General features: G+C 39.4%; 1 protein-coding gene across 2 annotated transcripts in view; it reads left to right on the plus strand.

The window, feature by feature from the left end:
• fbxl16 (F-box and leucine-rich repeat protein 16) overlaps positions 1–22,739 on the plus strand; it is a 48,781-nt gene extending 26,042 nt beyond the window's left edge. For both annotated transcript variants that reach the window (XM_033645169.2, XM_033645170.2), the window contains exons 2-7: positions 2,193–2,907; positions 7,059–7,301; positions 8,756–9,021; positions 15,555–15,639; positions 17,957–18,020; positions 20,598–22,739. In XM_033645169.2, coding sequence (XP_033501060.1) covers positions 2,200–2,907; positions 7,059–7,301; positions 8,756–9,021; positions 15,555–15,639; positions 17,957–18,020; positions 20,598–20,746 — 1,515 coding nt within the window. In that variant the 5' untranslated portion in view covers positions 2,193–2,199 and the 3' untranslated portion in view covers positions 20,747–22,739. The remainder of the gene's footprint in view (positions 1–2,192; positions 2,908–7,058; positions 7,302–8,755; positions 9,022–15,554; positions 15,640–17,956; positions 18,021–20,597) is intronic.
• Positions 22,740–22,987: the final 248 nt, after the last annotated feature.

Below are 22,987 nucleotides of genomic sequence, written 5' to 3' on the forward strand. Positions count from 1 at the left end.
CAAGGTCCACTTACAAGCTTTTTCCAAAGTGCAAGTGTCTGATCCAAAATGCATCTTGCAGTCTACATAGACTGCAGAAAATAATTAATTTAGTTATCGTGACATTTGGTTTGTGGACTCCCTATGTCAAAGCCCCAAGTTTTGCATGTCGCTGTCGCCATCTTTGGTTTTGGAGCCAGAAGTGACGCTAGTTGCCAGCTTGGCTAGCATGGGTCATTTACAGCAATGGATACCAGTAATAATACTAATGTTTTGCTGGCAAAAAACACACTTCAAACTATTAACACAAAATTTACCCACTAGAAAACCTGAACTTCTTATAGCATTTTTTTTAGCACAACTAAATGCTGAACAAGACACTGAAACCTGAATTGCATGTCATTTTCGTTTTGAAAAAGTTCTGCATTCAGACGACAGCATTTTGTAACTAAAGTAAAGTTTACCGTTTTTGGTTGAAATCATTGTTGTATGGGTAAGGAGTTAGCTCAGTTTTCATGGATCTGGTGTAATTGTCATCGTGGGTGATGCTTGGTGCTTTAGTTGACTGTATCCAATATGGTGGCTGATTCACAAACTTATTTTCTCATTTTACAGCTAATCAGTACACTAAAATATATTTCTGAAAACATCTGAGGTGACAAATAGGTAATGCAGTAACAGAATCTTGATTCATAGTGATCAGTGCTGCCCAGTTTGACAGTTTGACTGCAGTTCACGATCAGTTATTGACATGATTGACAGCTGCGTTAGAGACTCCTGGGTTCTGATTAGTTGCTTTTGGTGTGTCACAGTTGATCATAGCGAATGCCATTACAGGCAGTTGGAAGTGGAGGAGGGACATAAGTTTTTCACATACTATCTGTCTCATGGACTTCTTTCAGAATATGGTGACAGTTTTCAGCAAACATGACACACTGCAGGAAAAGCAGCAATGTCTCAGCAAAAAAAAACAAAAACAAAAAACAACCGTGTTTCATGCCTAAAAAGCCACTGGAAAAACAGCAATTACTACAAAACAACCAGGTTTGTTGAATATTGGACATGCACAGTGGTCTGCAGCTCAGCAGGCATCTAGCCAAGGTGTCACACCATCCGTCCCCTCCACCTTCAGACAAAAATGTCAGCTTATATACTATGTCACTACAGATATGCTGATATGTTTGAAATGTGCAAATGTAATGTATTTGTAGTTTGTAGAAACATACAATGGCATTATCTTCTTCTAGCGACTGGGCTGAATAAAAAAACCCATAGAAATATTTCAAACCAGTCCTGTACAATAATCCATTTCTCCGCTGTTGTTCTGTTTGTGCAGTATGTCAGCTTAGTCTGAAGTCTGACATTCACCAGCTGAACTTGTATTCAACACGAGTAGCTCTATAAGAATAGCATCAGTTCTTGTTGCATTAATCCCATATGATTCACCACAGTAGGCTACTGTTGTAATATTTGAAATGAGCAAGGACACACATGCAGAGAAGAGGGGTGTTCAACTCTTTCCAACTCTGTTCATCAGTGTCCTGGGAAAAACCCAGTCTTCAAAAACATGTTTGGCCCAGCACTGGTACAAGCCATCAAACGCTTTAGAAATACTAATGGAGATCCCGAGAAACCTTATGTATGCTATCATACTGAAGATTGGAAAAATGTGCATAAAATGATCCTCAAATGTTTTGGCCACCCAATCCATAAACAGAATTCCTTTAAAATGCCCAAAATTCTGAAACTAAGATGCAACATGTTAAAGTGTCTATTAGCACATTGCACATTGTGCTCTAAAATCTGTGTCCAGGAAACTTAAGTTTGTCTTAAACTTCACCAGATCTGTCCAGAGCATTAAATAAAATGGCAGAACAGTGAGTCAAAGCAGATACTTTTTCCTACTTTTGTACACAGAATGTCTTCTGTCAGACTTTTCACTTAATTAATTTTAACTTCCAGTTTTGACAGCATTACCATTTATCTTCTAACGCTGCCAGTTTTACAATTCAGTTTCCAGGTTTTTTAGCAATGCTTTACAATTTCAGCTGTCAGCATTTATACATATTTCTTGCAGGAAATGTATTTTCTTGGTAATCTTGTCGGAGTTCGTAAGCAGTCTATTCTTTACACATTCCAGCCTATTATAAACTATTCTTTGCACAAAAGTTTTTAGTGTTTGATGACACACAGCACTTTTTCTCTTTCACCAGGTTCCCAATGTTGAACATGTCCACCCCCAGCGAGCTGAAGTCTCCCTGCGTGACTCGCAACGGTATGGTGAAGTTGCCCCCCAGTCAGCCCAACGGTCTGGGAAGTGCGAGTATCACCAAGGGGACACCTGCTGCCAAGAACCGTCTGTGCCAGTCCTCCTCGGTACCCTCCATCCTGCCTCCTCCACCGTCCTCCCTTCCCTACCACCACCACCACCACCTGGACGGCTCTGGCATGCCCAACTCAGCAGCCTCTCTCCTCGGCTCTGACATGGAGCCTGGAAAGCCTCTGATGGGCTTGAAGCCATCCCTTCGCCAGCTTCCCCCTCTCACTCTACCCAAACCCATGCTGCTGGAACGCCAGCTCGTCCTGGATGAGAAGCTGCTCAACCGATTGCTCTGGTACTTCACCACAGCTGAAAAATGTGTGCTGGCGCAGGTATGCAAGACATGGCGTAAAGTGCTGTACCAGCCCAAGTTCTGGGAGGGTGTGACACCCATCCTGCATGCTAAGGAGCTATATACCCTGCTGCCCAACGGGGAGAAGGAGTTTGTCAGTCTGCAGGCCTTCGCCTTGCGTGGATTCCAGTCTTTCTGCTTAGTGGGCGTCTCAGACCTGGACATTTGTGAGTTCATCGACAACTACCCCCTGTCCAAGAAAGGTGTTCGCTCAGTCAGTCTCAAGAGGTCCACCATCACAGATGCTGGTTTGGAGGTGAGTCAGGATGTGTTTAAAAAAGAGAGGGGTTATTGAATGAGAATTATCCCTGATCTTAGAGATGATTCTAAATTGCATGTAGTGGATAGTTCAGGGTACCTGGGAGATTAGAGCATTCCTATAGTCCCTCACAGTCTCAGCTGCATTTTAGGCAACAAAGTAGTGGCACAGGTCTGCAGCAGTTGTGAGCAGCAGCCAATATATGGTTATTGTGGAAAGATCCACAAAATATTACTATAATTTCCCCTGCTTCATATTTATTATTTATTAATTATATTATATTTGATCTTATTTTAGTAAGAAGTCCTCCACCTTTTTAATTGTGATGGCATAGAAACTCATCACTTCCTTCCTTCTGTGCCATCACTTGTGAGATGGTAACTGAAGACACTTTCCAGTTAAACTAGTTACCTCTTAGTCTGTATATACGTGGATATATTTGGCCAGCACAGGTACCTGTTGTTTGCATTATAATAACACAGCAGTTTAAACAGCACTCTTTGAGACATTTAAAGAAACTATGATTTTTTTAATCTCTGCCTTTATGCTGTCATATTCCATCGCTAAGAACAAAAGAGGCATAATGCTTGTAGAGTGTTTCTCAGATGGCTCTTCATACCTGCTAGGCTAGGCTGCTATTCTTGGATGAGTGGATGGTTGCCATGGAGAAAGCTGGAATTGTTGGCTGCATGGTCTATATATGGACTTTCCTGTTGCGGGGCGCTGATTTGTACATTACCATTTTGATGCACTTTAAAAGGAGAACTCCATTTGAAAATAGAGTGGAAAGGGAAGTCAAAACCAAATGCAAAGAAAAAAAATGAAGGTCTTAGTTTAACAGCACAAGATTGTAGAGATTGTGTATCAATTTAAACTCAGCTCTGTATGATAAAACAGTATTTCATCCTGCCTCTTTTTGCAAAAAAAAAAAAAAAAGAAAAAGAATGGTTATTACAGCTCATTTTTATTTCATACTGGAAGTTTTTATTTCAAAATATTTTTTCAAAATCTTTGTCTGTAAATTGTGTCAAACAGGCAAGAGCCAGTACTGTAACCATTTTTTTTGTTTTGTATATACATAAAGTACAGAACAGGGCTGCCTGCTAGCTCACCTGGTAGAGCAGGCTCCCCGTAAAAAGGCTGTGTCCTTGCTGCATGTCACTAGGTCACGATAGGAAATATGCAATAACATTTTTGGCGACATTACATATCAAACAAAATGCCAGAAACTGTGTCATATTAAGTTACTGTGAGCTGTAAATTCACCACTTGCAAGCAAAAGAGAGAAGATAATGTTATCTCAGAGCCTTACCTCCTGTGTGCTGCAGCTGTCTTTACCAAAAAGTTTTAAGAGTGCTCACTGCGCTGCAAAAATGGGGACCAAAACATCCCCAGGAATATACCACACAGCACACTGACTATACCAAAAATAAAAAAGAGAGAGAAAAAAAGACTGCTCAGCTTGAAGCAATCTCAGTCGACTGCAGGGTCTCTGACTAATGATTTGAACCTCTGACTTTCAAGGGCCAGCTCTACAAATTAATAACCAAAATCAGACTAAGGGGTAATAATATTTATGAACCTGATATTTATGTGTCAAGGCAGGTGACTACATGGTCAAGGTTGATATTATTATGCTCATGCCATTTTCTCCTAAATTGTTTCACAGTTTTACTCATCTCAAATAAAAAACTGTTTTCAAATAATCTAAAAAAAAAAAAAGCCAGGATGAACAAATATAGCCTGGCTTCTCATACAGGCTGGGAAAAAAATGTAAAACTTTATTCTATATTCCTCTATTTAGTGTTTATTATTTCTAAACAGTGTACAGATTTAATACAGGGTCTATAACACATAGTTGTAAGCAGTTAGGGACCGTTTTCATTAATGCACTGTATATACACTACTACAAAAATTGAGTAACACTGTGACACTAACTACCTTATTGGAAAATAATGTTTTTAATCATTAATTTTTGCCACTGTTTGTCATAGACTCAACACTACCAAACAAAAATCAAAGAAACTAACAAAAGACAAAACAAATCAAACAAAGCAGCGCTGTAATGAAGCTGTAATAAACTTTTTTATTATTAAAAAAAAAGCAGGATGAAGTAACATTTCATAATGCTGAGGGTTAGTACAGTGATACTAAGTTTTTAAATGTTTATTTGACAAGAATCTCATGGTTATATTACATATGTTGTGTCTTTATGTATCAGTAATATAGAATATTGTTTTCATGAGGCCCCTTTGTTTAATAATATTGAACACATTATTTCTGTAGTTCTGCAGCGCTTGTAGCTGATGTCTCTATATATTATTGTCTCAGGTGGACCATTTAGTGGAACTGGAAAGTAATTAATTTTGCTCGAAACTGAGGATGTTCAGGCAAACAAAGCTGTAAACATGTACTCTGCATCTGAAAGCAAATACTTTACATGTTCATAAGATCTTTGTTTACCAGGGACCTGAGAAAACTAAAAATGTTACCCTTATGCTCATTGTCTTAAAAGGCAAACAGTCAATGCCAACATAAGTGGGTTAGAAAGAATGTATACCTTTTCAAAGTTGCATGAGTCTTGGACACTTAACCTTGGGCCTTTATTAAATGTTGCGATCCTTTTTTTCATTAGTATTGTTGACAACTAATGCCAGAGAGCTGGTCCTGTATACCAACCTGTTCTCATTCCCAGGTCGTCAGTACTGCAAGTATTACTTTACCCACTGACTGGCTCACACAGTTGTTAATCATGTTGTAAAATCCCCATTTTATAGCACTGAATAACTAATTAAAACCAAACTTATCAGAAACACACTTGAACATACAGCAGTGTAATAAAAACTACCTTAAATGATAGGAACCACCTTTGGTAAAAATTTATTAGATGTGTACTTTGAGTTTTTAGTTTGGCCTATTACCCATCTGCTAACATGGAAGGCTTCATGACGTATACTGCAGCCAGCCAGATCCAGATGTTTTGGCTTCACTTTTGAGGAACTGTCATGTTCAATATTTTTCAATTTTATTTATAAAGCCCAATATCACAAATCACAATTTGCCTCACAGGGCTTTACAGCATACGACATCCCTCTGTCCTTAGGACCCTCACAAGGGTTGACCATCTTTATATACAGTCTGTAGCTGAAACACATAGTAACACATGGGGGATGTTGTAAAACAATTGCAGTTGATTAATCGTGCAGTTCTGCTTGACTGTGGGGGTTGTGACACTCATAAAAATGTATCCACTGATTTAGAGACATCTCTTTCCCAAAGTAAGTCGATGGGAAGAAGTCTTTTTGGCCCCTATAACATCAAGTGACGGACTGAGAAGTTGTGGTTACAAGGTTTGGCCACTATGCCAAAGTGGCCTCGAAGTCCAGTGTACTTCCTGCGGGCTTGGTTAGGTTTCAAAAAGAGATTGTGATTTGGGTTAAAATAAGTATGTTTGTCATGTAACATGACGTAAAAACTTTTCGCTAGTGATGTCCAAATGAAGCTTAATGAACCAGTTGTATTTGCTGAACCCACTAGATGGCGCTCTTGGTGTAATGAGAAAGGCTCAAGGGATGGCAATGCAGTTTGGTTTCAACTAGCAATGGCAGACTAAGCTTCATGAACTATTTTCTTTATTTTGGGTCCACTCTGGCACTCTTTGTTCAACAAAGGGTTGAAACCAAACTGCATTGCCATCCCTTGAGCCTTTTTCATTACATCACTACTTTTCGCGAGTGATGTCAGTGCGCAGTGACTGTGTGTACAATGTGTGACATTACGTTAAAACAACATTGACCTTTAGTTTCACATGTGACAGGGCTGCAGTCTCCTGGATGAAAGTCTTGTTTTGTTCGACCCATCCACTTTTCCTCCCTTCTTCCTGCCCTACAAGGACTTCGTTGCTCTTTGTCAGTTGCCCTCAGCATCAGCTATTGCCGTGGATGGGTTTACATTGGAGTAAAAGACGCTAAAGGATGCCTTCGGCGTCGATATTGCATGCTGAGTATTGTGACAGAGTGTCAGTATTTGCCCTGAGAATGAGAGGGGGCTAAATATACACTCACCTTTTCACTGGTACTTGCACTGTATCTAATATAGCATCAAATTGTTTCCATCAGTGATTCATTCTGCTGGCGTTTTTGTCGCAGGTCATGTTGGAGCAAATGCAAGGCCTGATGCACCTTGAACTGTCGGGCTGTAACGACTTCACAGAGGCTGGCTTGTGGTCCAGTCTGAATGCCCGGCTAACTTCCCTCAGCGTCAGTGACTGCATCAATGTGGCCGATGACGCCATTGCTGCTATCTCACAGCTCCTACCCAACCTATCAGAGTTGAGCCTGCAGGCCTACCACGTCACTGACACGGCCATGGCTTATTTCACAGCCAAACAGGTGGGATGTCACAAGACAAACTCAGTAGCTCTGTACTATACCATTCACATCCACACACACCTTAATTCTCATTGAGGGTATCAAGTGATTTTGAGTTGACAGACAATTTTTTATCCCCGTAAAGTTCTTATCCCTAATAAGCATATTTATCCTTCCATGCATTAGCTATACCCACTTATCCTTGGTATTTTTTATCCCAGACCCCATTTTCCCATGTTTTTGTGTTGAAGTGACCAATTGGAACAAACATCTTTGAAACTGGTCCACTATTCACAACTGTGAAACAGGCTGCAATGAGATTCCTGCAGGCAATTGAGCACTGTCAGTTTACATCCACTAAATGTGCTTGTTTTTGCCACTAACAGGCTCACATTGTTGTTTGACAGCATTATGGAGAGGATCCTGCAGAGAAATTAAACATTTTTCTTTACCTCCCAATGGTCTGTTTGTTATTGTGACCAAGTCTCACTCAAGGTAAAGTCTCGTTCTGCAGTCTCAGGAGAGGTGATTTGTTACTGGAACAAAACAATTGAAATGTTAGCGAGAGTTGGAAGAAGAGTGCCTGGAAGAGTTTGTTGTGGTGGAGTACAGAAGGTGCAGCTGAATGTTATCTAATGTTGTTTTGTGTCATGGCTGAATATTTAGTTGATTTCAAAAATGTGGAAAAATCTTCAAGACTTTTCCTTTAGTGAGATTTGGTGAATAAACAGATTGGATCAGTGAAAGGTAAAAAGAACATTTCATTTCTCTATAGGAATCCTTTCCTAAATGTGGTCAGATGCTTCAAATAACAATCTGAGCCGGTCAGTGGCAAAAACAAGCACTTTAAATGGACATAAATTGACGTTGCACAATTTCCTGTAGGAATTACATCGCAGCCTGCTCACTGCTATGGCTGCAGTGTTCTCTCTCAATACTGGAACAGTTTCAAAAACTTTTAGTTTAATTACTGAGTATTAAAGGAAAGGTTAAAAAAAGTTTTATAGAATTAGTTTCATAAAAAATAATGTGAAATATATTTATTTCAATTTCAGGGATTATATGAAGAAGATTGTCTGGTGATATTTTGCTCAATTGATTCAAGTGAGGAATTAAATTAAATTAAATATATTGAGGGCCAAGTTAAATGAAAATGCATATAGTGGAAGGTGTCTGATTTTTGGTATTGAGACTGTATCCAGGAAAAGATTTTAACTGATTTATTTTGAGATTTTGAGAAACAGGTATGAAGGTTGTTGGTTTATAAATAAAAAATGGATGGTGCCACAGGTGCAGCATATCCAAAAGTTAGAGGTCAAAGAGAGCCACGCAGGAGTAGATTTTTGTTCAGAGTGGAGTTACACTTAAAGACCCATGACAGACTCATCCTCAATAATAATGAAGCCGTATCAGGTTGTTATCAATTTCCTTTTATTCACTTACATAATCAATCTAAGATTACCTTCCACCCACAGGGTTACACCACCCACACTCTGCGGCTTCACTCCTGCTGGGAGATCACCAATCATGGTGTGGTCAACATGGTGCACAGCCTTCCCAACCTGACTGCCCTCAGCCTCTCCGGCTGCTCCAAGATCACTGACGATGGTGTGGAGCTGGTTGCTGAGAACCTGCGTAAGCTCCGCAGCCTGGACTTGTCCTGGTGCCCTCGGATCACTGACATGGCCCTGGAGTACATAGCCTGTGACCTGCATAAACTGGAAGAACTGGTGCTGGACAGGTCAGTGATACTGTGCTTTCATCCCTGTGAAAACCTGATGTGCAGAGGTGGGCAGAGTAGCCAAAACTGTAGTCTTCAAAATAATTACTATGGGTAAGATGGTATTTTGGCCATTCTACACTCACTACTTTTAGGTTTCAATAATGTATACATCAGTGAATCTAGATATTTTACCAATCTTAGGCTGGATCCAAAGTGGATGAGGCTATTGACACGCAACCAAAAAAAATGCATCATAGTTCATCCACAGCAGTGTAACATTAAGTGCATGTATGTCTTAATTTGTGTAACCTATACAGTATAATGTAATCCAATACAACTCCTCTGCCAGAAAGTGTATTTTCATGATGCCCATAATGTTAGTTTGTTGTTTACAGTATCATAGAGGTGTTACATTAATGATATGTTTTAACACTGAGGTCATGGTTAGTGAAGGTGTTGCACTGGGCTGCATTAAAATTCAGCCAGTTCTCATTCCCAGGTCAACAAATACCTGCGCTTTGTTAAGCACCTTGGTATCTCATAGCGATGCACAGGGCACCCTTAGTGTCTCGATGTGACTCACAGCTGAAATACATTGTAACATGTGGCTCCTGCTGTGAAACAGGTGTAAGCAACAAAACTACCTGGTTAGGTGTAAAAAAAAAGATAATGTTTTGGGTCAAAGTTAGGACGTTTGTAACGTAACCTGATGTGGCATAAATACATCATGTGAGTGACGTAATTGTGTGATGTATGTAAATTACATAACATTACTTTAAAACAGCATTGACTTGGATTCATTAAGGACTTACGTAAGATACGCAATGTTACATTGAAACAACATTGACCTTTGGTTTTTATACAAGACTTGGGTATATAAGTCACGTAATGTTACTTTAAAGCAATGTTAACTTTTGGTTTCTCGTGTGACACAAACTGCATTCTCTCGGGTTGAAGTCCAGTTTTATTGGACCAATCCATATTTATTTGGTAGCAAAAGAAATGCAATGAACTGAAGCATGACCCTTGGTATACTGAAGTGACTAACTCATACAAAAAATGTACAGTAGATACACAGAGGACAATAATACACTAACACAGTCCATACAGAGACTTGTCATTATAACACATTGTGGTGCTGCAGATGGGAAGTGGTTGAAAATAAATCACAGAGCAGGGTGTGTTCCAGGGTAACGGAGCTCTGTAATGATGAAGATGACACTTCTGCTGAGCTCAGTTTAAAACAGTGGACTTGCTCATCAATTCTACTTGCAAATGTTGCCTCCTTTAGCAACAAGGCTGCAGGCTGGAAATGCAGGGAGAAATTAGACTAAGAATTTATATCCAAATGTTGTTGACAAATGTATTTTTTTAAATATAGTTTCTTTCCAAAAGCAGTTGATTTATTTGTTTATGTAGTAACAGCAGCAACTATTTATCAAAATACCTTTGCAGAATGATGACCCAGTGTTAGAGGGACCCTCCTCATTACTTTGATAATGACACTGATGGTAAAATTACATCAGCACTGCACGTTAACTTCAGCATTGTTGAAACATTAAGTTTCAATGTACTGTATCTGGCACATAATACCGTGCAAATAGAATATATCAGTGGTTTGCTGAAACATATAATGCTAACATTTTTTTGGCAACTGGGCTGACCCTAAGGAAACTATTAACAATACCCAGAGGGACTGACAGACATTGGAGGTTTTTTCACTGTATTTTCACCACATGGACGCTCTGTGTTTGTTTGTGTTATGATTTTATCAAACTATTTACTCATCTCTTTGTAAATCACTTTGATCAACACTTGTTGTTTTCAAATGTACTCTACAAATATTCTTGACTTGACTTACACAACTTAGTTACTTATCACAATATGAGTAACATAACCCAACTGGTATTGAACCTAAGTTTCTCGATGATGCAAATTATTTCATTTTCTTGCTAGAAAAGAAATAACATGGCTGGTGTCCTTTGAGGCACTTCAAAGTTTTTTAAATGTCATATGGCATCTCACACCATGATCTCATTACTAGCAGATCACTGCAACAAAGACAGGAGTTCAAAGTCTGGAGTTTATTTGTTATCATATCCAACCCTGAGCATCTGCTGGTTTAATGTAAACTATTTAATCACATACAGTGGCATGCAAAAGTGTGGGCACTCCTGGTCAAAATTTTGTTTACTTTGAGTAGTTAAGTAAGTAGAAGATGAACTGATCTCCAAAAGGCATGAAGTTAAAGATGACACATTTCTTCAATATTCTAAACAACATTACTTTTTAATTTCAGTCTTTTACAGTTTCAAAATAATAAAAAAGGAAAAGGGCCTGAAGCAAAAGTTTGAGCACCCTGCATGGTCAGTTCTTAGTAGCACCTCCTGTGACAAGTATCACAACTTCTAAATACTTTTTGTAAGCAGCTAAAAGCCTTTCAATTCTTGTTTGGGGAACTTTCACCAATTCTTCCTGCAAAAGGCTTCTAGCTCTGTGAGATTCTCAGGCCGTCTTGCATGCACTGCTCTTTTGAGGTCTATCCACAGATTTTTAATGATACTTAGATTGGGGGACTGTGAGAGCCATGGCAAAACCTTCAGCTTGCTCCTCTTGAGGTAGTCCATTGTGGATTTCGAGGTGTGTTTAAGACCATTGTCCTGTTGTAGAAGCCATCCTCTCTTCATCTTAAGCTTTTTTTTTTACAGATGGTGTGATGTTTGCCTCCAGATTTTGCTGGAATTTAACTGAATCCATTCTTCTCTCTACCTGTGAAATGTTTCCAATGCCACTGGCTGCAGCACAAGCCCAAAGCATGATCAGCCCACCTCTGTGTTTGACAGTTGGACAGGTGTCTGTTTTATGAAATTCTGCACCCTTTTTTCTCCTAACATAACTTTGAGTCATTGCATCCAAAAAGTTATATTTTAACTTCATCAGTCCACAGGACTTGTTTCCAAAAGCCTCAGGCTTGTTTTGGTGTTCCTTTGCAAACTTCTGATTCTAAATTTTGTGGCGAGGACACAGGGAAGGTTGTCTTCTGTTGACTCTTCCATGAAGGTCATATTTGAGCAGGTGTCATTGCACAGTAGAACAGTGCACCACCACTCCAGAGTCTGATAAATCTTCCTGCAGGTCTTTTGCAGACAAATAAGGGTTTTGATTTGCCTTTCTAACAATCCTACAGGCAGCTCTCTCAGAAAGTTCAGACCTCAAATTGACCTCCACAGCTTCTGTTAACTGCCATTTCTTAATTACATTACGAACTGAGGATAGAGTTACCTGAAAACACTTCGCTATCTCCTTATAGTCCTTATGAAACTAATATGAGACTGTTTCTGCTGCCAAAGCAGAGATGAAAATTAAAGTGGTTCATGTGTGATGAGGTCTATCTGACTAAAATTGGGTATTTATAACCATGGGAGCTCATTAACAGTAAGTGGAGTATTTTTTCTAATAAAGGACAATAGAGGGTCTAGTTTTTATTTACAGCTATCTTTACAAATTCATCTTGTGTTATTCTGCTGCAGTGTTGGAATAAGAGGGTAAAAGCACAATCCCATCAGGAGTGAAAGAATATTAGTGTCTAAACTATTCATGTTTTTTAGAAGCTCTATCTTAAAACCAGAGTGTGAGCAGAATGCTTGGAACAGGAAAATGATTTGACCGATCTATACAAGTATTTACTGCAGTTTATAACTTGTCACTTTATATTAAAATCAGAGCTTATGTCCCTGTAGGAAATGGGTGGAATGATGACTCCATCTTTTGCCATGAGCTGGTTATTCAGTGGTTGGGCTGTTGGCAGGTCTTGATATGATCCTTTGAAGCAAGCTGGCTAGCAGCATAGGTTACCATGGTGATCTACCTTTGTCAAAAATGAGGCAGCTTGGTGATACTGGAAAACCTGAGTTAAACCCAAAGATAGCTAGCTGACTCACTAATCTGTCCTCATGGTACAGGCCCCCGGGCTGTGGCATTTAAACCATGCTCAGTTGCTGTTCAAGCACCCAGTCTGTGCCAAATATTTATTTCCCACACTGTTACACCATCAGTACCATCCTGAACAGGGTGTATCTGTGGGTTCATGTTGTTTTTTGCCTCATTTGGACCATGTCATTTGCAATTTGCATCAGAAATTTGGATTCATTAGACCTGTGGGCAAGGACTCTCTCTGTCACTGTAGCCTCAGTTCCATGTGCTTAGCTGACCTCTGTGATCTACTATGTACACAGTTATGTGCGTATGTGGTTATTTGAGTTACTGTCCCCTTCCTGTCCATTCTCTTCTGACCTCTCACTATTCTTTGTAAACTTAAAAGATTCTTGTGCGCCATCAAGCACCATCAATTATTCTGTGATTCCATAGATCTGATTCATTTAGTGTGATGGCCCTGTTTATACCTGCTATTATCATGCCTTTTTGGTGATCTGATCACAAGTGGACACCCCAAATACAAGTGTAAACGACCACCAAGACACATTGTGATTCAGTCACTCAAACTACTTGCTGAGGTGGTCTCAGATGGATTTGACCACATATTTTTCGAAGCGTTAATGCTAATGCGTCCTGATGCGAAGACATGGTGGGTGTTTTGGTGACAGTGCACGAACACTATCTTATGCCCATTTTACGATGAGTTGGATGAAGTGTTGCTGCCTGACCACCTTTGTTTTGCCCTATGGAAAGAGACATGTTGGATTCTGCTGAAAGAGATATCTTCAGCTGTACTGACACAACTGCTAATGTGACTAGCAATGTGAGCTAGCAATGTGTGCTATGTGAGCAGCTAGCATGGATATATAAAGTGAAGTGGATACAGTGTTGGAGGTGGTGATGAAAGTTGCCCAGTGCTACGTGAAGCCAAAAAATTTCAACTTCCATGTGTAAATTTACCCGAATCTTCCACTCTGCTTCAGCATCGTTGGGCCCACAGAACAGGTGCGCAAGAGACTTCTCCAGCTATGCAGCTAACTTCCAGTTTAGCCCTCCACTAACTTGATGGTATTTGATTTTGTGGCCCCTCTAAACTTTAAAAATGTTATCAAACAGAATGGATCAAATTCTGGTATTCTGGTACTATTTTTGCAGTCTATGGACTCTACTCATCTCTGTCTGACAAGAGAGAAAGGCGTCTTTAAAAGTCTCTGTGTTCAGTTGTCAGTACTTCTAACTGGATCTTCTAACTGGAGTTTAGTTTCTCTCCTGCATCCCGTTTTTTTCTTTTAGGTATCTGCTGAAGCTGTGTGAAGTTGCTGCTTGAAAACTCAACATTTCCTATTTTACTGCTTCACAATAAAAGTTTTTACATACAAAATAACGGGACTTTTATTGTGAAGAATCTATAGGAAATTAAATTGGTTATTACTGACTTGGCGGAACTTAGTTAGTAGATTCTCTTCGATAAAGACAAGTGTAATGATACAGCAGGGAGGAAAGTGAAAGCAGAATCAGCCTCAGTGAGATGTTTGATGAAGAGCTGCAGACAGCAAGCTCTTACTGCACCTCTGCAAACAGCTCACCTCCAACAGGTAAACTTCTTATACCTGCCCTGCTGTGTGATGGAAAAACTAATGTAGCAAAAATAACAGGGGACTTTGCACTCTACTTTTAAACGTCATCACTCAAGACAAGCCGTCATCAGTTTAAGACACACCCTCAAGAAGGTAGCCCTGTTGTAATGGAAATGCAAATCCCCGCTGTACTGGGCTGACGGCCCAAACCAAACCAAGCCAAGCTAGCACATGACTGTTGAAAAGGGGTATATGTTAAATTGTCTTCAAAGTCCAGCGCACTTCCTGGGGACTTGGCAGCTATCGAGTGTGGTCGTAATAACTGTCTAGTGTAATGCAGGCAGTAACAAAATTTGAAGAAGTGGTAAATGGACTTGCACTTGTAAAGTGCTTTCTCTAGTCTCCCGACCACTTAAAGCCCCTTTACACTACATGTCACATTCACCCATTCACACACTGGTTGCCGAGGCTACCATACATGGTGCCAGCTGCTACTCAGTAACCATTCACACACCGACGGAACAGCATTTTGTATCGGTTTAGTATCTTGCCTGAGGATACTTTAACATGCTGACTGAAGGAGCCGGGGATCAGACCACCAATCATCCGATTGGTGGATGACCCACTTCACCTCTGAGCCACAGCTGCCCAAGTGGTCAGCTGGAGACTTATGATAGACACAGGTGTGAATGGTGATGTGTCTCGGCTGTCCACCTTTGTTCAGATCACCAAAATGCATGTTAACACCAGGCTGTTGTATCACATTTCTTCCAGTCTCACATGTGGTCCGAACAACTGAACCTTTGCATTTGTATTATTGAGAATGTTCACAGGTATACAGCAGATAATAAACCTGACCACTGAGTTTATACTGATAATGGCACATATGTTAGCCACTATACAAATGGCAATTACACCATATATTTGCAGCTATTAAAAGAGTGAGAGTATGTGAATGCAGTGTTTCGCATTGCATCAGTCAATAAGAAAGCTCATAGTTTACTCAGGTGTATTGTTGTGTACTATGTCTCCTTTCAGGTGTGTGCGGATCACAGACACTGGGTTGGGCTACTTGTCCACCATGTCATCATTAAGGAGCCTCTATCTGCGCTGGTGCTGTCAGGTAACACAAAACACACATGCACACACAAAGATTTAAGAGAGCATGAGAAGTGTTCACCATTTGTAAAAACCCTGCACTTGACATTTTTGCATTTTAGATGAACAGATGTTGCACTGTTTATCATGTGTCATCCAAGATTCCAGGCTGCAGAAACAATTAGGCAATGTAAAAAGACAATAGAGAAATACAAATATCCAACATCAGATTGGTATAGAGTGTGCTGAGTATATTCATGCTACTGACAGGATGGAGTTTGATGATCTCATGACCTCTCCTCTGGCACATCCTTAACCCCCTAGAGTCATAAGAGTCATAAGCTTTTTATTTGTGCTCCAACTTGTCGTAAGGCTCTAAGAATAGCAAAGTAGTCGGTATTGTAGCTGGTTCCAGCCAACTCTTATATTCTGGACTAAACACTGCAGCCTCTAGAGGGTTGTTACTGAGGATTCTGCATTTTTCAATGTTTTTGTCAATCCAAAAATGGCTTAAAGAACTATACCAGTGTGTGATTAGGGTTTAGTTTCATTTTTTTAAATTATAAAACATGTATTCTTAACATCTTTGCCGCTTGTTATTGCATGCAGGCTGTTTAGTTTCACATTTTCTATAATTTAAGACAGCCATTTTTCTATGGTTTGAAAATCCTGTCTTGTAAGTTGCGCCTGTTCTGCAATCCACTACAGTTAAGTTTCAGGATTGTTAGGTAATAGTTCAGTTTAAAGGAATACTTCGTCCACAAAATGATCATTTGTATATCAATGACTCACCCAGCGTTACCTTGAATTCATGAAAAAGTTTTTTCTGGCATGCCTCCACAATGAACAAAGAATCAGAAAACAAAGAAAATTTTCAACAAATTGAAGTCAAAGGGGTCAACGTTTAACAACAGCAAAACTATATCAAAACATCCATTCACAAACTCTCACACAACTCGTGCAGTATAATTCAAGTCTCATTTATACAGTCATGTGCTCAGTACTTCCCAAACACAATGCTTAATGCTCAATGGAAGGCATGAGAAGAGTTTGAAGGCGCACGCTTGCCCAGACACGATATTTTTATGCATACATTTTTAAAATAGTAAGTTTTGACATAAATGTGTGTTCGGGAAGTAATGCACAGTGTTCATTTTGAAAGCTTTTTTAGATTTAGTCTTAGTCTTGAGATGAAAATGCTTATTAGTTTTATCACATTTTAGTCATTTTTTTCCCTTCATAGTTGTAGTCCAGTTTTAGACATTGTGTTTTCTATAAGTTTTTTTTTTTTTTTTTTTTAAATCTTTAAAATAATCCAGCTAGGCTAATTCATGTATCATAAATTAGAATCAAGGTGACAGGTTGTATAAAAATTTTATTTAGACAATTTTTTTCTACAATTACAAATAATTTCTACACACCTACAAACTGTAATTTCTCCAGCAGTTTTTGACAGGTTTAAGGGGTGATTTACAAGCACATACTTACTTACTCACTCACACACTGGTTCAAAATCTCTTTATTTATGCTCTCAAAAACTTTGACACCACCAATAACTCATCAGCGACAACTAGGATTTGTACCCAGGTTCATTGTAAACTGACTTATCTATCTTTCAATCCCAATAGTCCACCTCTGACATTTTTGTCACGTCTCGTCAACGAAAATGAAACATAGATTTCATCTCAGTTTTTGTTATCAAGATCTAATTTTTGCTCATCATCGTCTCGTTTTCGCCATGGATAAAAAGTTGCTGCTAAAAAAAAATATGTTGTCATAGTTTTTGTCAACGACACATTGAGAGGCTTTGGTCAGTCTTTTTCAATACACAAATTGAAGGAACTAACAGGACTACATTTCACTGGAATTGTATTTGACATGAGTTCATGGAACAAAATCATTGATTGACTGATATCAAGAATTTCCTCAATTTTTTGGATTATGAAGGAATGTGAAAAAAAAACAAAGTTAATGTATCGTGTTGGGTAATTGATATAGAAATGATCACTTTGTGGGTGAGGTATTCCTTTAAGCACTGAAAAGTCTGAACTGCATTATCTCATAACAATGTCACATTTACTAAAGTAAGTGCAGACATAATATTATAAAAGTTCAGAGTCTACTACAGTAATTGATTTTACAACATGCACACATTTGTTTACTAATGATGATCACTGCAAGAAAACAGCATCAACTTTGTTAGTGCTTTGATATAAAAGTGATACAAACAATTGCTCTTTCACTTGTCAGTCAAAGAGTCACAATGATTAGGGTTTTTATGGTACTCTTTAGTTCAAATACTGTGTGTGTGTGTGTGTGTGTGTGTGTGTGTGTGTGTGAAGGTGCAAGATTTTGGACTGCAGCATTTGTTTGGAATGAGGAGTCTTCGCCTGTTGTCTCTTGCAGGTATGATTTATGACTGAAAATACTCCCTGCTATTAAAATGTGACCTGACCTGTCTGTATTCTATCCACACTGAGACACGTTTTAAACATAATAACGATCCTTTAAAGCTTTGTTGTTCTTGCATGCATCATGTCAGGAATCAGTTCAGAAAGCACCCAAACGCAGAGCAGTAGGCAGGTTGAAGGTTTCAACAAAAAGCAAGCTTTAATGCTGGTAAAAAAGATGGTCCAAACAGGCAGGCAAAAAAACAAAGTCCAAAAGAATGAAGAACCAGAGCGAAAATGAAACAAACCAGAGAAGCACGATGAACACAGGGATGAACTCAGGGAAGAAATCCAAAATGGAACACTAGAGACTAGGCAGGAAATGTCACCATGAGAACGAGGATGAACACAGATAAACTGACAAGGAACACACAGGTCTATAAACACAGAAAACAAATCACAAGAACAAGACATACCTGGAGTAGCTGGACATAGGAAAAAGGAGGGAAATGGGGATTGGCTAATAATAAGGGTGTGGTGGGGAACACTAGGGTGGAGCAAATAAGATTAATACAGAATAAGTGTGAAGGGAAGACTAGAAGGGAAGTAGGAATGGGCGAAACGATTATAAATAAAATATAAAATATCAATTCTCTCGACATTACGTTTCCATTTTGAAGATCAATCCTAACATTCCTCAACATTCTCTCTTCCACATCATACCTATTTGTATTTCAAGAGTAAAACTGACTAAGCAAACAATGTTCCATTGTCATGAATACATCTAGTAAATGCACTCTTTGCTTCTCCACTGCTTTTGTGTTGTCTGCACTCAGTCAACTTACTTGAGATCCAGCTGTGTTTTCTTAGTTTCACTTTCACCCGATGTTGGCAGTAGGAGGACAGTAAGCTCACCTCCCACCTCTGGGGTTTACTGCTGGGGGCTGATGCAGACCATCAGTTGTACAATGAATAGTACTGCATGACCCTAGCTCTCCGCGGACAATCAATGGAGATAGTTTGTAAGGGATGGATTAATGAAAGAGGAAAAAACACAAGAAAGAGAACTTGGAGATGCAACAGTAAAGGAGGGAGGAGGAGGGAAATGCCTCACCATCCAGACCACTGACACAGAGACAGAGTTCACTGGCAGAGTCTCTTTTGAGAGGCTCAGACAAGAAATATCCACATATATAATAGCCTAGTGGAATTAATATTTTAGTCAAATCAGATCTTTAGCATTGGGTAATGTTACATTTTCAGGCTGTAATTCAATTTCAATCAATCAATCAATCAATCAATTTTATTTATAAAGCCCAATATCACAAATCACAATTTGCCTCACAGGGCTTTACAGCATACAACATCCCTCTGTCCTTAGGACCCTCGCAGCGGATAAGGAAAAACTCCCCCCAAAAAAACCCTTTAACAGGGGGAAAAAAATGGTAGAAATGGTAATTGGTCACTTGCTGTTACTTAAGCAGATTGATTATTCACCTCATAAATCATGATATACTGCTTTACCCTGCATTAAAAAAGCCACATTTAATATAAAAAGTATCAGATTGGTATCAGTATTGATATTAGTGATTCTAGCCCTGTTTTACTTGGTATCAGATCAAAGCCAAATTTTGTGGTATTGCCCACCCCTACAGAGAAGGACTAACAAGAGTGATGAAAGACAGGAGTGACAGAAAACAGGTGAAAAAACACACCAGACACATGAGTAGAGAATCTACAAAATAAAACAGGAAAGGGATTACACATGAATGAATTACAGTACATGAAACAAGGAAGCGCACAAACAGAAAACCCCAAAACAAAGTCCACAAGGTAACAGAATATGAATAAAAACCAGAATCATGACACATTAGATGATGTGTAAAGAAGCAGGAACATACTGTATATGTATGGCAAAGGGAATCCAAATCTAATCAGAATAGTAAGAGTATGTAAAGTTTATATTTTGTGACTTTTTTTTATTTTTTTGTTTGTACAAATCATAGCTGGTCTATAAATGTGCTCCAAGCCACAATGTATCTGGATGAGATGAACACCAGCCCCTGTTCTGGAGCCTTATAGTGCCATCTAGTGCCTGCTTCATAGATTTAGAAATACAGGGCCTAGATAACCACATCAGTGGCCTTATTCACAAAGCTTCCTAGTACAAAGAGTTGCTCCTGGTGACGAAATTCTAAGAAAATTCTTGGACTTGTGACGATTGGTAATAAATAACAATAATCAATATGTATGTCTAATTGTAGGGGGTTCAATTAAAGTAGAGAAGCACTGTTAAAATAAAAATTAAACAATTATTTCTTTCCTTATATGGCCCAAAGTCGTTTGTAGTGTTAGTAGTTAACTACACACAAAAAAAGCAATCACTATGCAAATCTGAATGTAACGGAACTACCAGTAGGCCTAAGCTACTGCAAAATGTAATTACTACTAATTCAATTACATGTAGTTCAATACTTGTCATGTAGCATTTTGTTGGGAAAATTGAATTAAAACCCTGACCAAAAGGAAATGCAAATCGTTAGAGAAAGTGGATACACATTAGAGCTTAAAGTCAACTGCTGTGTCCCTCCAGGCTGCCCCCTGCTGACCACCACCGGTCTGTCAGGCCTCATCCAGCTGCAGGAACTGGAGGAGCTGGAGCTGACCAATTGCCCCGGAGCCACCGCAGAGCTCTTCAAATATTACTCCCAGCACCTGCCCCACTGCATGGTCATTGAGTAAGACCACTGACCCACCCCACTGACCGACCGACCGACCGCCATACTTCTACCTTCCTCCTCCTTACTCGTCCTCACTCCTTTCTCAAATGCTAACCGGGAGACTGAACTGCTCCTATCGTACCACCATTCCTCATTACCTCCTCTCCCCTCCCTTGCCCGTCTTCCTCCATACCCCATTGAGTAGACTGACCCACAGGCGGACAGAGAGGCAGGAAGGCAGATGATGGTACATGCCAGACCCAGAGGATGATGGGATGGCATTCGAGCTTCATTTCAGAAGATGCCAGAGCGAGGAGCTTGGTGTGACGTCTTGTCTGACAGCAAGTTTCTTTTTCAGAATCAACATAAGGTTTGACGAAGGAGAGCTTCTCTAAAGACTATGATGATTTTTTTTTAAGCTGAATGGATACTGAAGGGAGCGACGTGCACATATCCAGATGAAGCGTAGAGGAATTAGGAAAAGGGAAATAAAGACTTTTGTGTTTGAGCTGATACGGTGGAACTCACACATGCGCTCATACACTGTAAACACACTCACACACATACTGTATATGGTAAGTGAAACAAATGTAAGTCCTCAAGACCATGAGTACTGACGTTTCTATTTCCATCACTCTGTGTAATATAACTGCTGTTATTTTTTTTCTTAGAGGGTATCAAAGGTTCAGTTTCCTCTTGTTTAGAGAGAGACACCATATGCCAGCTGGAGAACTGGGAATCAGAGAGGACTAAAGATGCAGTTCAGGAAGCAGATGACAGGGACGGAACTTCTCTCTCTCTCTCTCTCTCTCTCTCTCTCTCTTTTTCTCTCTCTTCCTCTGCGTATGAAGTGTGCGTCATGAACTCACAGGTTCCCGTCTTTTTGGGATACCACCACCTTTTTCCATTTCTGTGTCTTATAAGAAAAACAAAAAAGGAGAATATTTGAAAAACAACAGTTTACATTTTTTTGTTTTGGAGTTGATTGGCTCATTATGTCACTCTTTTTCCCCTCTCTGCTTCATTTTTTGTACACATATTTAATTTACAGATCTGGAGGATAAGCTGTCGTAAACTGTGAATGTTGTGTTTTTAAAGGGGAAATGTGTTGCTGAGGCAGTGTAACATGAACAAGCAGTAAGTCAAATGGAAAGCAAAGCGTGCAGAAAGTATCTGACTTTAATGCTTGAGAGTGTCTGCTCAAATAATGAATAGGAAATAATGAATGAAAAAACAAGGCGACTGTGGGGCTTAAAGCAACAGTAACGACTTAGTATTTCAGGACTCAAACTAACAAATAACTTCAGTTAACGGGGAGATTTGCAAGCAGCTTTTCTGTTGGTGGGGTAGATTTACCCAAATTGGGCGGAAATCTGGTTTTGGAATTCTTCCTCTCTTCTTTCCATTTTTGAAATGCAGATAGAAACACATGGTGTTAAGTGTTTGAGTTGTGTGGTTCTGAAGCTGCTAGTGCATTGTGTGACCCCCTTTTCTAAGGAAGGTAAAAGGGGAGGCATTTCATTCAGTATTTAATATTAGAGCGCCGTGTCCACTACAGGCCAGGGACAGACATAAACAGGAGCTAAGGGTAGGCTAATGTGTCAGTTTTTGAAAGATCATTTAATTTGTGGGAATTTTACAAATTTTCCCACAAACCCAGAGTCAGTGAACCTAATAGATTGCCTTTTTATGTTTATGTTTGAAGTTAGCCTAGCTTAGCTCAACTAGCTGATGTCAATGGGATCATGTAACAGCTCTTTTAACACTGGGTTAACACTACAAGACATTTTTGTCCGTTCATACAGTCACTATGTCAGACTAGGCGATTGTGGAGTCATAAAATCTTGCTGTGACTTGGCCGACAGAAATCCCAGACTACACGTCTTTTCAAAATTACAAGAGACTTTTAATTTTGAACGGATACTGGAAGTGTTGAGTTTGAAATGACGGCGCAATGCATTAATTTTTCACAGGGCAAACGGGAACTGATTAAAAATGAAAAAAAAAAAAAAAAATAGAAAAGGAGGAAATAATAAATAACGGCCCGTTTCTAATGTAGTCTATTTCAAATGAAGCTGGTAGCCTCTGCAGTTGTGGTGAGTAAAAGCCCTGCCACTTTTGTGAATTTTATTACTTATATCCTTATTTATTATGCTAAAGATCCTCTGCTGTTTTACGCTATTATTTTTCCGTTTCACTCTGTGTGGTAACGTCCCTCGAGGAAATATCTAAAAGGCTGGGATGTTGTTGTCGTCGTACAGTG

The sequence above is a fragment of the Epinephelus lanceolatus genome, chromosome 18 (genome assembly GCF_041903045.1).
Source record: "Epinephelus lanceolatus isolate andai-2023 chromosome 18, ASM4190304v1, whole genome shotgun sequence".
In the NCBI taxonomy this organism is placed as follows: domain Eukaryota; kingdom Metazoa; phylum Chordata; class Actinopteri; order Perciformes; family Serranidae; genus Epinephelus; species Epinephelus lanceolatus.